Source organism: Mesoplodon densirostris, chromosome 12 (genome assembly GCF_025265405.1).
Source record: "Mesoplodon densirostris isolate mMesDen1 chromosome 12, mMesDen1 primary haplotype, whole genome shotgun sequence".
NCBI lineage: Eukaryota > Metazoa > Chordata > Mammalia > Artiodactyla > Ziphiidae > Mesoplodon > Mesoplodon densirostris.
In genome coordinates, this window is record NC_082672.1 from 10,099,644 (window position 1) to 10,115,018 (window position 15,375).

The following is a 15,375-nucleotide window of genomic DNA, read 5'->3' on the forward strand; positions in this document are numbered from 1 at the left end:
AGTCCCTGCAGGGGAATGACGGGAGAAGATCAAAGGGCAAAGGGCAGAGGGCGAGGACCCAGCCTGCCACGCGTCCTCGTTTAGGGGGCGTGAGAAGAAAGCAGAGAGCAAGGAGACGCCAGCTGGAATAAAGACAGTCCTGTCACCGAGCCAAAGGGCGGGAGCCCCGCGGAGAAGCACAGACGGCTCGCGTGAGAAGGAGCCTTGAGATCCTCCCACCGTGTGCTTTGCCTTCCCCGTGCGGTTCACCCACTGATGCCGCACCGAGGTTCAGGGGCCTCGGAGACGTTAGAGAACGCAGACCGAGGCCACTGGATGTGTCCACTGGAGACCACATGTCAGAAGTGGGCCATGCAGGGAAGCTGCGGATGAGGGTCAAGGAAGAGGTTCTTGGGCGTTTTTTGGTTTTTGTTTGTTTTTAAATAAGAGATGATTTGTTGGCGTAGAAAAAGCAACTAATAGAAAGAAATTGAAGATGCAAGAGAGAAGGGGCTGGATCCTGGAGGTCATGGAAGAGAGGGGTCAAGCCTACTTTAGCAAGTAGGAACTCTCTCTAAAGGGAGAGCAGAGTGGATGAAGACAGAGCTCTTTTTGGTGGAGAAGCATTGAGAGAGCTCAAGCTGGAGGGGGAAGCAAGGTTATCTATTGTGATTATGTAGCAAATACTCATTTCCTCTTCTTCCTTACTAACAGAACCCCAATATTATTTGGGGCAGCAATGTGCCCAGCTGAAAAACCACGTGTCCCAGCCTCTTTTGCAGCTGGGCGTGGTCATGTGACTCAACTTTGGCCATGGAGAAATCAGAGTGGGTTTCTAGTAAAGTTCATTAAAGGGAGCCATCTAAAGTCTCACGTGCCCATTTTGTTCCGCTCCCTCTCTTCTTCTTTCCTTCCTGGAATATGGCTTTGATGGCTGGAGCTGCAGCAGAAATTCTGTGACCATGAAGTGATCTTGAGGCTGAAAGCCAGTGCTAAGAATGGCCAGACAGAAAGAGAAATAAGTCAGGACACTGATGATCTTGTGGAGCCATTACTCTGACCCTGCATTGCCTACCTCTGGACTTATTTTGCATGACAGGAAAGACATCCTTTTGTCTAAGCCACTGTTATTTGGGGGGTTTTGTTCCTAAGAGCCAAACACGATTCCTATATGGTGAGTTTGAAGGTTGGTGTATGTGTGTGTTTTAGAAGGTGGAACATAGAACAAGTGGATTAGGGGGTTTGAAGTTTGCATCGTTCTAAAGTCATTAGTAAATATAAAAAGTTGAAAATCACAGCAGTAGGAAACCATCTGGATATCCATGATCAGAAAACCCCATTACATATATTATCCAGATGGGTGTCTACACAGTGCAAATTCATTAATGCACGTCAATCCTCCTCTCCCATACACCTTGTTGAATTACCCAGTGTTTATCCTATGAAGACTGAGGTTTACATTTGATGCCATTAGCAGTTTTTATTGAAGGAGGAAATACTTTCTTAATTCATTTCAGGTTTAAGATCAATTCTGCAAACATTGATTAAAACATGAAAGGCATTTAAATAGGCATAATTATCTCCGAAAACATGCAATGTTATGTGTTATGTTGTGTTCAACATTGTTCAGATTTAGGGCTTTGAATCCACTAGAGTTTAAAATGCTTTTTTTTTTTTTTTCTTCCATGCCAAAATGTTTGACTACTGTGAAATACTAACCCAGAATGCCCTGGGCAAATGATTAGCAAGACTTCAACTTTTTTTTTTTTTTTTAAACTGCAGGCTAAAACCATCTCCATTTATATAGAACCCAGAAAACATATCTCTTTAGATATGCCATACAGCCTCTTGATTTAAAAATCCATCTTAAAATATCAAGGGCAATTAGAGTTTTTCATTCATATCTCCATAAGCAATACCAAGTACCTTTTAAAAAGTCAACAACTGATGGAAGAAAAGTCTTTGCATTAGCACAAGATGCTCACTTTCCAATCCATTCTGTATGTAACTCCTGGGGTTTACGAGATTGAAAAAATAAAATAATTCCAGTTGAGGCCATTTATCTAGTTGTGCGGCAGCTGCAAATTCGGTTGCTCCGGAAACAATCCAGTCTCCAACCTCCCAATTATTTTTAATCGCTGGATTAATGTACTAACCACTTGTATTTAAAACTCCATCTTGGCTGTATTATCAGGACCATGTACAATGGGCAAGTAGACAGGATTAACCGATTTACGAAACTGTTAGTATCTCTGACAATTTTTGCAAGAAAACAATGCTTCAGCTTATTTAATATTCCAATGATAACTTATTCTTATAAGACTGAGAGAGACATACATTTCAAGAGAACAAATGAGAGGCAGTTTTTTTTTTTTAACGAGGTAACATGGAAAACAACACACAATGCCATACACATGCCTCCGGGGCAGGTGTAGGGGGACCAGCAGAATTAAGAATTCGTTTGAAAGCCTCTCTCATTTGGACACGAACATGCAAGACTCACAGGAACTTAATAAAAAATGTAAACATCGATTTGATTTAGGCTCAGCTTCAAAACACTTGTAAGGCATTAATGTATTTAACATTTATTCCCTTTACTCTCTTCTCTTACCTGATCGAGAACTAAACGGGCTGACCAGTGTAGAGAAATAAAAGGCAACTAACTTTAGTGTATTCCTCATACTATCAGCTCAAACCCCTGACGCCTTTCAGCGAACTCAAAAACCATAAGGCAAGGCGGAGAAGCACGGGGTTGCTGGTAAAGAGTATGGTTTCTGGGCTGAGCTCTGGAAGGGAGCAGTTAAGTTACAGAGAAGTGTTTGTCGGGTGGTGCTCTGGGAGGCTCTGAGACCCACAGAGGAGCCCGTCACCACCTCTGCACCCACCAAAGGGCTGCACCAGGGACCCCAAACAGCTCAGGTTCCAGTATTTCCCTGCAGATACCACCACAAGCCCCAGCGCCAAGGACACCACTGCCAATTTTGGCAAACCCATTTCTCTTGCTGTTGAATCAGAAGACCCAGGCCCAGGGCATGAAGCGCTAAGTGCTTTCAAAGCCACTGACCCTTTCAGCTCTCAGTAGGAACACGGCTCATAATATGGGGTTTGCTTCTCGTTTTGAACCCTGGTCGACATCCTAAACACAACAGGGGAAGATCACAGTGCACTTAGAGGGGTCGGGCAGTGCTCCGAAAAGATCCTTCCTTTGTGCTATTCTGGACCAGAACAGGTATTGGGCATTTTGTTGGCACAGGGTGAAAATGCCCCATCATTCTCACGGGCTGAAATAATTAAATCTGAAAGCTGGAATGAGCATTTTTCAAGTGAGCACAGCACAAATGCTGGGCCAAGTCTCCCGAAGCACAGAGTGACATGTCATCACACCCTTTCAGATGCAGGCTCTCGGCTGCCCTGATGCTCCGTCCCACAGCCTTTCTAGGGACCAGGGCATTCAGGCTAAATTCAGCCTTCAAGTGCCTGGGAAGCCTGAAGTGCCCGAGCACTCCCAGGAGGTTGGAAGCAGATGAATTTTTAAACAACAAAATGAGAGTGTTTGATAATGGGCCAAGCTTTAATAGCATGGTAATATATCCTATTTTTTCTTATAGCTAGCATGCAATCAATCCGTAACACACTGACAGGATTTAGGAAGATCAAGGTTTATTCAGCCACAACTAGATGGAACCACTCAATATTAAATATATTTATATATAATCAGTTAATGGGAAATGCAGACCTATCACTGGGCAAGTCAGTCTCCTAAGATCAACACTCCATCCATTGGGAAGAAGGAAGTTCCTGGGAGCACGACTGTTCAACCTGTAGACTCTCCATTCTTTTTCAAGCCACAGAGGAAAGGGCTATGGGTATCTCTCTGCTTTGGGGTTTTAAGAGGTTAATTGTCTTAGCAAATTGGCCCATTCAAATTAGTCTTCCTCTTGGACCCTGAATAGCTTTGATTGGTGTCACCAATATCCCTAATCCCCTCTTTGATAAATGACATCAAGTGTGTACAGGGGATGGAGTTGAAGATGGGATAGAGGATTGACAATAAATATTAAGAAAATATTCATTATGTAAAGACGAATGAGGAGCCTTGCTTCTTGGATTTTTTTCACAGTGAGGTGGGAAAAGGGCTGGTCATGGGAAATTGCAGTCATTGAATTAGAGTGTTAGAGATGGAAAGGCCACTGTCTTTGTCCTCCAGGTGAAGAAGCTGGGAATGGATGTGGCCACATGGGTAGCAGTGAGAACTGAGCCACCTTTCTCTTCTCACCAGGCCCCTTTCTCTCCTTGGGTCCCTGGGGAGTAGATGCAAGGAGGCAAAGAGCAGAGAGAATTTGGGAAGGTGTGGAAGGCACACTGTGGGGCTGTCACTTTTTGCTCACAGGCACTGCCTGCAAGGAGAATCCCTACGTGTTGATGACCGTGAGCCTGCATGTGTGTGGTCGTGTAAGGAGCTCTGTCCACTTTAGTATAAGTTCCAAGTGGGTACAAGTACTTAGGAGGTCCAGAAAATCAAAACTGGCTGCACATAATTTACCTTTCCCATTTTCTATTCACATATACAGAATGAAACATAAGGATGATTCAAAGATACCATGATGCAAGGCTTCCGCAGTTATTTCCAGCACAAATTATTTTTTTACCTACGAAGAACTGGCCTTATTCCAAATAAGACTTGAAATTGTGCTTTTCTATTTCTTTTATATAAAATGGCAACTCTTTCCCACGAGAAACAGCCTTTTTCCTTAAATGCAAACCATGCCGGGCTTCTGGTATCACCGATCAGTGTCTCCTGCCTTTCACATGGCTGTGAGGAACAGAGCATGATTTCAAACATAAGTCGGTTTGGCTGCTGGGTTTATCATCTGGAAGGACAGAAGCCGCTGAGTTCCGGCAGTTGCCTCCCAAGTGACTTACTCCCTAAGTACAGAGCCAGTGAGTTCCCTTCTAGGTGATACATGAACATGGATGAAGCGGTAATTTTCTTAATTCCATTCTGATTAGTGGCTAGGTAAGAATGACAATCTACGTGATCTCTGCCTAAAATAAGCTGGTTTCTCCTCCTCTTTTCTGATACCTTTACCGGGATCCCAAGTCACCCTCGAGCTCTGGCAACACTCAAACACAACGCAGAGCAGACGCTCCAGAGCCCAGCCTCTCCCCGAGCCCTCTCCCTTCAACTCGCCGTACATTCGCTGCCATGGGCCAATCTATAAACGGGGAGTAAATGCCGCTAAGACCGTGTCGAAAAGAGATAACTAAAGAAAAGAAAAGAAAAAAAAAAAAAAACGGATGGAAAGCTGCTCTTTTACCTAAGAAATCATCCCATTGTTCCCCCACAATTCAAAGATGTGATGTTTTGACTGTTTGGGGACCATTCCTCCCTAGGGATACTTCAATAAAACCGAACTCTCAGGCCATCTGGGTGACGGTGTTGTCATTTCAGCTGTTAAGGATAACTGTACACAGATCCAAAATAACAGAGGACGTCCTTTTATTGGCTGTCCACAGGAGTTTGGTCACACAAGGAGGCGAAGACTGTGGCAGGTGTGGTACAACACAACACCTCGGCTAACTACTAAACAAGGTTAACTGATGCTTGAAGGGATAAAACCCCGGCAGCCCTCCGCAGCCCAGGCGCCACCTACCTACGCAGAATTAAGCCGAAGAAGCTGGCGACGGATGGCATGGTCCCTTAGTCTTGGTTTGTTGCACCGTCTTCCCATAAAACAGCACTTGAGAATTCACAAAATTAAAAAAAAAAAAAAAAAGAAGAAGAAAGCAAGCAGCAGTTCCCTTCCAATACCATCACCACCGTGAACGGACTGCAGCGTGGCATGCAAGTCCACATCTGGTCATTGTTTCCCTTCAGGTTTTTCTTAAATTAACAAATGCAATGGCATGTCTGTTTCAAATATTAGTAGCATAACACTTAAGTGCAATTTCAGTCCGGTCGCAAGTGTCATAAACCTTCCGTGTATCTGTCCCAGAACAGCAAGAGGAGCCCCCAGGTAGCCTCCTCTCCGCCCAGACGCCGACTGGGGGCCCCCGAGGCTCCTCCCTCCCCACGCCCACCCTCCATATTCCAAACACCTGAAAACAGCTACGTCTCTGTTTCCACCGTTATCAGAATGGTCAGGGTGGGGCAGAAAATTCAAATGGAACCAAGCTGCCAGCCTTTGGGTCCTGCCCGCCTCTGCCATCAGAGGGGGATCCGATTTCTCTCCCAGGGCTCTTCCTGCCTCAGGACCTGGAGTCGTCGTGGCCACCCCGGGCACTGGGTCGCGGGAAGTCGCGGTGGGGCCGTCCGTCCGTCGCTCCCGCTGTCTGCAGCCCCCGGGGCCGGAGCCCCGCGGTCACACGGAGCTGAGCTTCACCAGGCCGCGCACCGAATCCTCGTGCAGAGAGTCCTGGCTGGCGAGGCCCAGGACGTGCATGGTGCGGCTGTGCGCCAGCGGGCTGCCCGCCAGCATCCCGGGCGGCGAGGGCGCTTCCTCCGGGGTCAGGAACTGGTGGCCCACGTGCTCCTCTTTCAGGGGCAGTATGTCTGTGAGCGCGGCCTCGGCGGCGAGGTTGGGCATGGAGGAGGGCGGCGTGGGCTGCCCCAGCGTCAGGCTGGCGCAGGGCGTGCCCAGGCCCGGCTTCCCGGGCAGGTGCAGCTCGTCGCTGGCGAGGCTGGGCTCGCTCTGCAGCAGGGGCGTGGCCGCGGCCTGCAAAACGAATTTGGTGCTCTGAATGCACTGGTCTTGGTCGCACTGGAGAGCGGGAGGGAGCCAGCAAAGAGGAGGCGAGAGGAGTTGGCAAGGGGTGGGGAGGGGAGGGGGCACAGGGGGCAGGGAGGGGCGGGATACAAGAGAGAGAGAAACCCGTTAGTGACACCTGGGTCAGGGAGGGCAGAGAGGGTGCACAGTAGCCCAGTTCCATTTGGAGACACCTAGCTCCTGAACAGCTGCTCAAACTAATAGTCACCCACAGGTGCCCTGGGAGTACCACGCAGCCGCAGGCTTGACGCTCCGGCCCCTGTTCGCAGACAGGACCTAATTTAAAAACACTCCTCTGGACAGAGGCATGGGCCTTGCCACCTGCAGTGGCCTGAGGCCAATGCTACTTCTATGCTGAAAACCACTTTTACCACATTGTTTTAAAAATACGGGGGCCTGTCCACCCATTTCCCAGCAGCATTATTCGCAACAGCCAAAAGGTGGAAGCAAGCATCCATCAAGAGATGGACGGGGCCTCCCTGGTGGCGCAGTGGTTGAGAGTCCGCCTGCCGATGCAGGGGACACGGGTTCGTGCCCCGATCCCGGAGGATCCCACATGCCGCGGAGCGGCTGGGCCCGCGAGCCATGGCCGCGGGGCCTGTGTGTCCGGAGCCTGTGCTCCGCAACGGGAGAGGCCACAGCAGTGAGAGGCCCGCGTACAGCAAAAAAAAAAAAAAAAAAAAAAAAAAAAAAAAAAAAAAGAGATGGACGGATAAACAAGATGTGGTCTGTACAGACATGGAGTATTATTCAGCTGTAAAAAGGAAGGATATTGGGCTTCCCTGGTGGTGCAGTGGTTGAGAGTCCGCCTGCCGATGCAGGGGATGCGGGTTTGTGCCCCAGTCCGGGAGGATCCCACATGCCACGGAGCGGCTGGGCCCATGAGGCATGGACGCTGATCCTGCGCGTCCGGAGCCTGTGCTCCGCAACGGCAGAGGCCACGGCAGTGAGAGGTCCGCGTACCGCAAAAAAAAAAAAAAAAAAAAGAAAGAAAAAAAAGGAAGGATATTCTGACACATGCTGTGGCATGGATGAACCTCGAAGACATCATGCTCGAAGACATCATGAAATAAGCCAGATACAAAGGAAAAATACTATATGATTCCACTTATATGTGTTACTTAGAGGAGTCAAACTCAAAGACAGAAAGTAGAATGGTGGCTGCCAGGGTCTAGGGGGAGGGGTTGGGGAGTTACCCTTTAACGTATGGAGTTTCATTTTGCATGAAGAAAAGAGTTCTGGAGATGAATAGTAGTGAGGGTTGGATAACAATGTGAATGTGCTTAACGCCACTGAACTGTACACTTAAAAATGGTTAAAATGGTACATTTTATATGTATTGTGCCACACACACAAAAAAAGAAAAATACACGGTCAACAGAAGCCCCTGAGGGCCTGATCTGACTATTCGTAAAAGCCTTAGAATTCCTCGCTGCTAAGTTTTCAGCAGCTTCAAGAACCATTAATTGAGCTGTGGATTTTTAATCTGTGAAAGTGAATGCCAACATTTTACAAAATATTTCCTTCTCTTCGAAGTGTTCTTAAATCTTAATCTCGTGTCCTTTGTTTCACTTTACCCGCTGGGCAAAGGAACTAGTGGAAACACATTTCTAGCTGGGGGAATTTGGGTCTCTGATACCTTTTAAACCCTTCCCTTGAGCTGCCGCCAAGTTTCAGAATAGCTAGAAGAGACTTCTTGTGACTCGGAGGTCTTGAACTTGAGTCTGTGCGGTGACCTGTTAGCGAGTTTCAGGAGCAGGTGTGGCTATTAGGGGAGCTTATCCTGACTACGTCTGAGCAATAAGCGAGGCGCTCCACTGTTTCTGAAGAAGTTCTTAGAAGAAACACGTTTCCCTTCTTTACAGATGCATCTCGTATGGGTGGGTGCCTTGCTCAAGACCTTACAGATAAAAGTAGGGGATGGATCTGGGATTTGGGACTGGGATTGTCTGACTGCAAACCCCTTTTCACCACCGCACATTTGACAGCTAGTAGGTGCTTAATAAATGTGACTTGTCTATTATCCCCACGCTCTTTTTTCTGGACTCTAGAGTTACCACTGAACCACATACTCATAGCTCTGTGATGGAGGGACTTTGCCATCTTCCTGCCCAGCCGCACACCTAGAACTTCCATTACTCACTCACCTCCAGGCACAGAAGCAAACCAAACCATGCAACGCAGCCTTCAGGGGAAAAGAGTTCTCCCGAAGTCACACTTCTTTTACTTCTTTTGCTTCAGTGTGCGTCCTTCCTAGCCACATGGGTTTCTTTCTAAAATCATGAGTGGTGGGCCATCCCCCAGCCGGCCCCCAATCCTCCATGAGGAGGTGGAAGAGACACCGTCTCTAAGGAATTTGCAGGTTTTAGAAGTTCAAAGGCCTTGGTTTCAGACAAGAGTAAAGCTCATGATGGAGCTTTAAAAAGGGAAAGCCAATCCTGGCTTTTCTATCATGGCTTCATTCCAGCCAAGGGAACTTCAAGACGCTGAGAAGCTAGGAGAAGGGTGGGAAGGGGCTGGGGAGTGGGTGGAGGGCTACTTGGATGAGACAAAAATGCCATTAAAAGTGCTCGAAAGGGGCTGATTGTTGGGCATTGACAGTCATTTAGTGTCTGCATTTTCCCAATCGTCACCCGAATCTTTGGCCGCACCAGTACTTATCCAGTGGGCAACTGCGTAGCCTTCTCTGCTCTTGCAGGGAAGTTTGGCTCGGGGCAGGGACCCCTGCTGCCAGGGGGTGCTGAACAGCACCGCTGTCGGGGCCGCAGACAGCTCGGGTCCGCTCACGGTCTCCAACGCTGTCAGTTCCGTTCAGCACATCGGCTCAGTCTTGACAGAGCAGAGGCGGAGAAGAGCAACCTTCCTGATTAAACATTCACCTTCTGGAAAGTCTCCCAGGGCTCTGGATATACTGTGCTTTGCAAAGAACATTTTATGAAAATCACCATTTATTGCCCTGGCGTTGCCTCCATTTTCTGTAGCTCAGTGAAGCCTCTGAGCTGCCGCCCCCTGCCCGTGACCCCAGGGCTGAGATGCTGCTCCAGCCAGAGAGCTCCTGCTCTCAAGCCCAGCCCCTTCCTGGATGATGGAATCTTGTTCTCAACTTTTCCTTCTGGAGCCCTCACTCATCCTAATACCTCGGTCCACACAACACGCCCAGCTCTGGGGAAGGATGAAATTGCAAACTAGATTTGCTGGTCTCTGTTGACCAGAAGAAAGCCTTTTTTTTCTTAAATTGAAAACTGACTGGCAAATTCTATTTTAGGGACCAGCCCAAATAATTCTGACTGGCTGGCTCTTCCTGACTCACAGGAAAATACGGGGGCTGGCCAAAAAGTTCATTCGGGGTTCTCCGTAACATCGTCCGAAAACCCCGAATGAACTTTTGGGCCAACTCAATAGATTAGCGCTCAGAGCTGGAGGAGATTCCCAAGGTCAGGTGGCACAAGCATAGGGGGGAGAGGCGGGCTCCCCACTCTCTTTATCTCTTTCTCCCTCTGTCTCTCCGGTCAAGTGTCCTTTCCCCTTCCCTGGTCACGCCTCTCCAGCCATGCCCTGCAGCAGAGCTCACGGGCACCCAGCAGAAAACCCTGGGACAAAAGGGCTGCCAACAGTGCTCTGTTAAGTTCCTTAGAGCTCGTGTTCACCGGGAGGTCGACGTGGAGCTTGAGGGGCCCCCTGAGATTTTGCACTGAAGCATCCCTGTGCTGACTTAAACGAGGCACCTGTGAAACAGCACAGCACAGACTGCTTTTGCTTCCTTAACTAGGCTGTTGATTAATCAAGCAAGTTATTTATGGAGACGGCGCTGCGCATGTGCAAGACGGGACCCCATGTCTTCAGGATGAACCCGGAACCAGGAATGTTTCACTTTATGGAACTCAAAGTGCTGCCACTGGAGCCCTTTGGGAAGTAAGAAGTCTTTCAATAGGAAAACCTGGCTTCCAGCAGCACGAGTAGCTTGTATGGACTGACTCAAGACTAGCCAAGCACCTTCCAAGTTTGAAATTCCCCTTCAAGTTCGCCTGAAACCTGGGTGGAGGAGATGGATCTGAGCCCTGCCTCCTGTCTCCTTGAGAGTCAACCTTGCAATAAAGCTCTTTCTTTCTTCAAAAGCCGGTGCCATAGTCTTGGCTTCTATGCACACTGGGCAGTGAGTGAGCCCTTGCTAGGTAGCACCTGGAGGTGGGTTTACTCTGAAGCTATGAGCTTAAGTTCAGGGCCTTTTGTTTGCTTGTTTTCTAAGGCCTTGCTTGTTGTTTTGTCTTGCATATTATTTTCTTTTTCTTTTCTTTTTTTCTTTTGTATAAATTTACTTATTTATTTCTGGCTGTGTTGGGTCTTCGTTGCTGAGCGCAGACTTTCTCTAGTTGCGGCAAGCGGGGGCTACTCTTCGTTGTGGTGCACAGGCTTCTCATTGCGGTGGCTTCTCTTGTTGCGGAGCACGGGCTCTAGGTGCGTGGGCTTCAGTAGCTGTGGCAGACGGGCTCAGTAGTTGTGGCTTGCGGACTCTAGAGTGCAGGCTCAGTAGTTGTGGCGCACGGGCTTAGTTGCTCCGTGGCATGTGGGATCTTCCCGGACCAGGGCTCGAACCCATGTCCCCTGCATTGGCAGGCAGATTCTTAACCACTGCGCCACCAGGGAAGTCCCTCTTTTTTCTTAAAGAGGGCTCCAAATTGCATGACTCAGGCCCCTCCAATCCTGGGTCCACTCCTGCACACACCTATTGGTGCTTTCCTGCGGCCAAACCCACAACACGTTAAAACTATAGCAAATCTGTCCTCAGCCTCATGGTCAGGACCCTGTTGAAAACATGCTCCAGTTTCCCAGGAGTAAAGCTTAAGGACTTAAATATGTGAAAGAAAACATTTAGACTAAGCTATTTAATTTTTTAAAGAATCGAAATGCCACAAATCTTTTCAAAATGACTATTTTGAACAGTGACTTGTATTATCTGACTTTCAGCACCTGTTCTACAGGGATTTGTTTAAATATTTTAAAAGATGACTGAGTATAGTTGTGGACATTTCCATTGTTATAGGGACTGCTTTCATATTAATAATGAACCTACTCTAGCCCCTCCTCCAGTTTACCTTGTGGCAAGATTGTATCAGTGAGAAGATTGCTGGGACCACCATGAACCTAAGTGTCTAAATCCTGCTGTAACCCATAGCTTTGAAAATACTTTGCCCCATTTAAACTGATTTCTATTTAGAAGACCATTCCCATTTGGGGTGCCCAGGGACCAGGCTTTCTTCCACAGGATACTGTGTTATAATTTTCCTATTGGTTCACAACAGGACACTAAAATGGGTTCCAATCAAGGAAAGGGCAATTAATTCCACTCTACCCAGTGGAATTTATCATTCTCATGATATTAACTTTGCACGTTTTGGACATCTTTTTAGAAGAAACTCAATGACTAGGGGATATCTGATTAAAAAAAAAAAAAAGTCCAGCCTCTTCCTCATTTTGCACACTGTCAAAATTCCAAGGAGGATGGGCTGATAAACCATATGAGAACTTCAAGGGATAAAATAGCCAATATTTTCAGGGTTACTGTGAAGATGACCCATGAAAAAATGTCCTTACACCTCTACCTTTTTACCTTTGCTTCTAATACTTATTTGCCCATTTCTTCTTGATTTTTCTACTAAGTTTTTCTCTCTGGCCTAACTCTCTTCTCTTTCCCTCTCCATCTTTTCCTTCATTGACTTCCCTCCCTCTTATCCTTTTTCCCTCTTCTCTCTTTCTTCTTCTCCTCCTTTTCTTCCCCCCCCCCCCTTTTCTCTTTGACCTTTTTACGCCACCAACCCGCTTTCCTGGCTGTTCATGTGAGGACTCATATCTTCAACCAGTAGGGGGAGACACCACTGCGCACTTTTTTTCTCTCACAACTTGGAACAGGGCTTATCTTCCAGCACTAACGCCAAGAAGCCATCAGGTACATTTCAATGTATCTAACCAGTTATATAATCTTAAAGAGAAACAGCCAAGCAGCCGGAGATTGGACAGTGACAATCCATCACTATGAAGAGGAAATTGAGAAACTCACTGTTTTCATTCCAAAACAACACTTTAACGGTTCATATTTATCAAATATTAGATTGAACCATATGAAATTGCCATTTTTTAGGCCAAAAGTCATCCAAGTGCTGACTACAAATAGAATAGAAACCTGACTGCTTTTAAGAATGTCTATAGGGCTTCCCTGGTGGCACAGTGGTTGAGAGTCCGCCTGCCGATGCAGGGGACACGGGTTCGTGCCCTGGTCTGGGAGGATCCCACATGCCGCGGAGCAGCTTGGCCCGTGAGCCATGGCCGTTGAGCCTGCGTGTCCGGAGCCTGTGCTCCGCAACGGGAGAGGCCACAACAGTGAGAGGCCCACATACCGCAAAAAAAAAAAAAAAAAAAAAAAAAAAAAAGAATGTCTATAGACAGACCCTTCTGTTGGCAGCATAAAACTAATACCGTCTGGAGTGCTGGAGCATTTGCTGTGGTTGCACTAAGTCACTGGCAGCTGGCTGATTTATTGCCCAAGTGAAGCGCTGGCATTTAACTTGCAAAGAAGTTTATGGTTTCAGATGTTTGGATGCCACACACATTATCACTTAATGTTACAGTTTAAAAATACCATAGAGATAAGTTATTTTTGTTTCTGCAGGTTTTCAAATAAAACTGCTCATGTTGGAATACATTTTAGTTTACTCTAGCTGACTTCTTGTTTGAAATAATCCTAGCATACAGGTTAAATGCTGCCAAAACCAAAGCTAGGAGTTTTGTAGATGGTCTTATATACAAATTAAGAATAAATAAAATTATTTACTTCTTTTGCTTCAATTCTGTCAAAAGTATTAGCATTGGGCATCAGTTAGTTCTGCTTGGCTGGGAAGCTGTGTTCTGGGTCTTATGAATGTTCATTTACTTTAATAAAAACACTATAAATTTCTAAAATCCACCTAAAATATAGGTTAGGAGGAGTGCTTCCTTTTTATTCTTTTTAAAAACATTATCATTTAAGTTTGCTCCAGTTATTTTTTCTATTATATTTGATTTTTCAGACTCTGCATGGAGAGTCCTTCTGTGAAACTAGTTTAATAAATCGTGCAACTGCTAGGTTTAATCTTGTTCTGATATTGGATTAAGAGGATTTAAAATGAGGTTAAGTAAATATAGCAAATGATAAAAAAAAATCCAACAATTATGTACTATGTTAGGGTTAGGGTTAGACTATCTTTGTGTTTAGCACGTGACCCCAAAGGTTCACAAGTGCCAGCTTTAAACAAACTATGATCCTGATGTCATACAGAACTTAAATTGACAATCAAATGAGATATGCACACTAAAAAGCGGACCATACCTGAATGTCATGACTGTGCATAGACACATTGTCATGGAAAGACCTTCAGTATAAGGTAATAATAAAAGCCAATAATGGGGAAAATAGGAATAACTAAAACATGATCTTCAGTTGGCACTGGGGTTATGGGCACAAAATTCCAGTGTGGATCCTCAGAATTTCATGGGTGTTCAGATGACAAGGGCTATACTGGAGTCACATGCACTATTTCAATACTTTAGATGTCACTTCATTACTTCTCTAACGTTTTCTTTCTTGGGAATCTGTAGTAGAGGGAAGATCACTTAGGTACTAAATAACCATCCCCATCCCCCAATTATGTGAGATGGTAAGTTAACAGTGAATTTTCCCATTTTTCAGATAATAAGACCTCTACGGGTACTTTGATGCCAGCTGTCTATCAATATTTACATAATTTTTCTGTCCTGCAATTATCAGTATGTTTATCTAAGGCTAAAGCCTTTACCTTTATTTCTAAAATAGTGCAGTTTCCCTAGGAGCACTTTTCCTATCATTCGGGAAATGCCTTTCTGATCTAGACTTTAATAATAAAAGAATAGGCAAACATTTGGCCCAAGATACCTAGAATCTCTTTCCCTCCAGCTCTTCCTTTCTCTGCAAATGAACATGCCAAGTCTGGTGCTAAATATAAAGCCTCCAAATGATCCTCCTTTGAGGTGAGCACTGGAAACACTTTTAGGTCAGAGGAATCATGTTCCAGGGCTAAATCAGTATTTGCTGCTAGTAGAGTGGGTAGCAAAAATGGGGGAATATGGTAATGTTGGCTGCAAAATGTCCTTTAATCACAGAGATAAGGCTTCTATTCCCAGGAATGGCGGATAACCTATACTGGACTAGCATTGCCTCTGTGTACAAGGACATATACGAAACTGGCCAAAATACGTGAAGCAAAGAGTTTCCAATAGCGCACAACAGACAATGCAAGGCTGCAATCCCTGAGAGGAGGGAAACTCACAGGCGAGCCCCCCAGTCAACCAGCCCTTTCCTTGGGAAGAATTGCCCAACCATGGTATAGGCTGAACAGAGCAGAGAAGTTCTTCTGAGTAGAGAAAGCAGAGATCAGAGGGTAAGGAAGCTTAAGTGGTTGGATCTGTATGGCAGGGCATTGCAGAAGAGGATGCTGTGCAGAGCAGGGGGCCAGAAATGCTAGTAGGGGTTTCCCACACAAGTCTGTAGCTGTGCTGTGTATGGGCAGGAAGAGTCCCTTCCCCCTTCATCCCCCCTACACCAGGCTTCTGAGACAACAGC

General features: G+C 46.3%; 1 protein-coding gene across 2 annotated transcripts in view; it reads right to left on the reverse strand.

Annotated features, from left to right (window-relative positions):
* Positions 1–5,501: 5,501 nt before the first annotated feature.
* The window catches only part of ZDHHC14 (zinc finger DHHC-type palmitoyltransferase 14), a 279,838-nt gene continuing 269,964 nt past the window's right edge, over positions 5,502–15,375 (reverse strand). The window contains exon 9 of one of the 2 annotated variants that reach the window (XM_060115169.1): positions 5,502–6,695. In XM_060115169.1, coding sequence (XP_059971152.1) covers positions 6,342–6,695 — 354 coding nt within the window. In that variant the 3' untranslated portion in view covers positions 5,502–6,341. Of the gene's footprint in view, positions 6,741–15,375 lie in introns of both variants that reach the window. The other variant, XM_060115168.1, reaches the window with a different exon arrangement.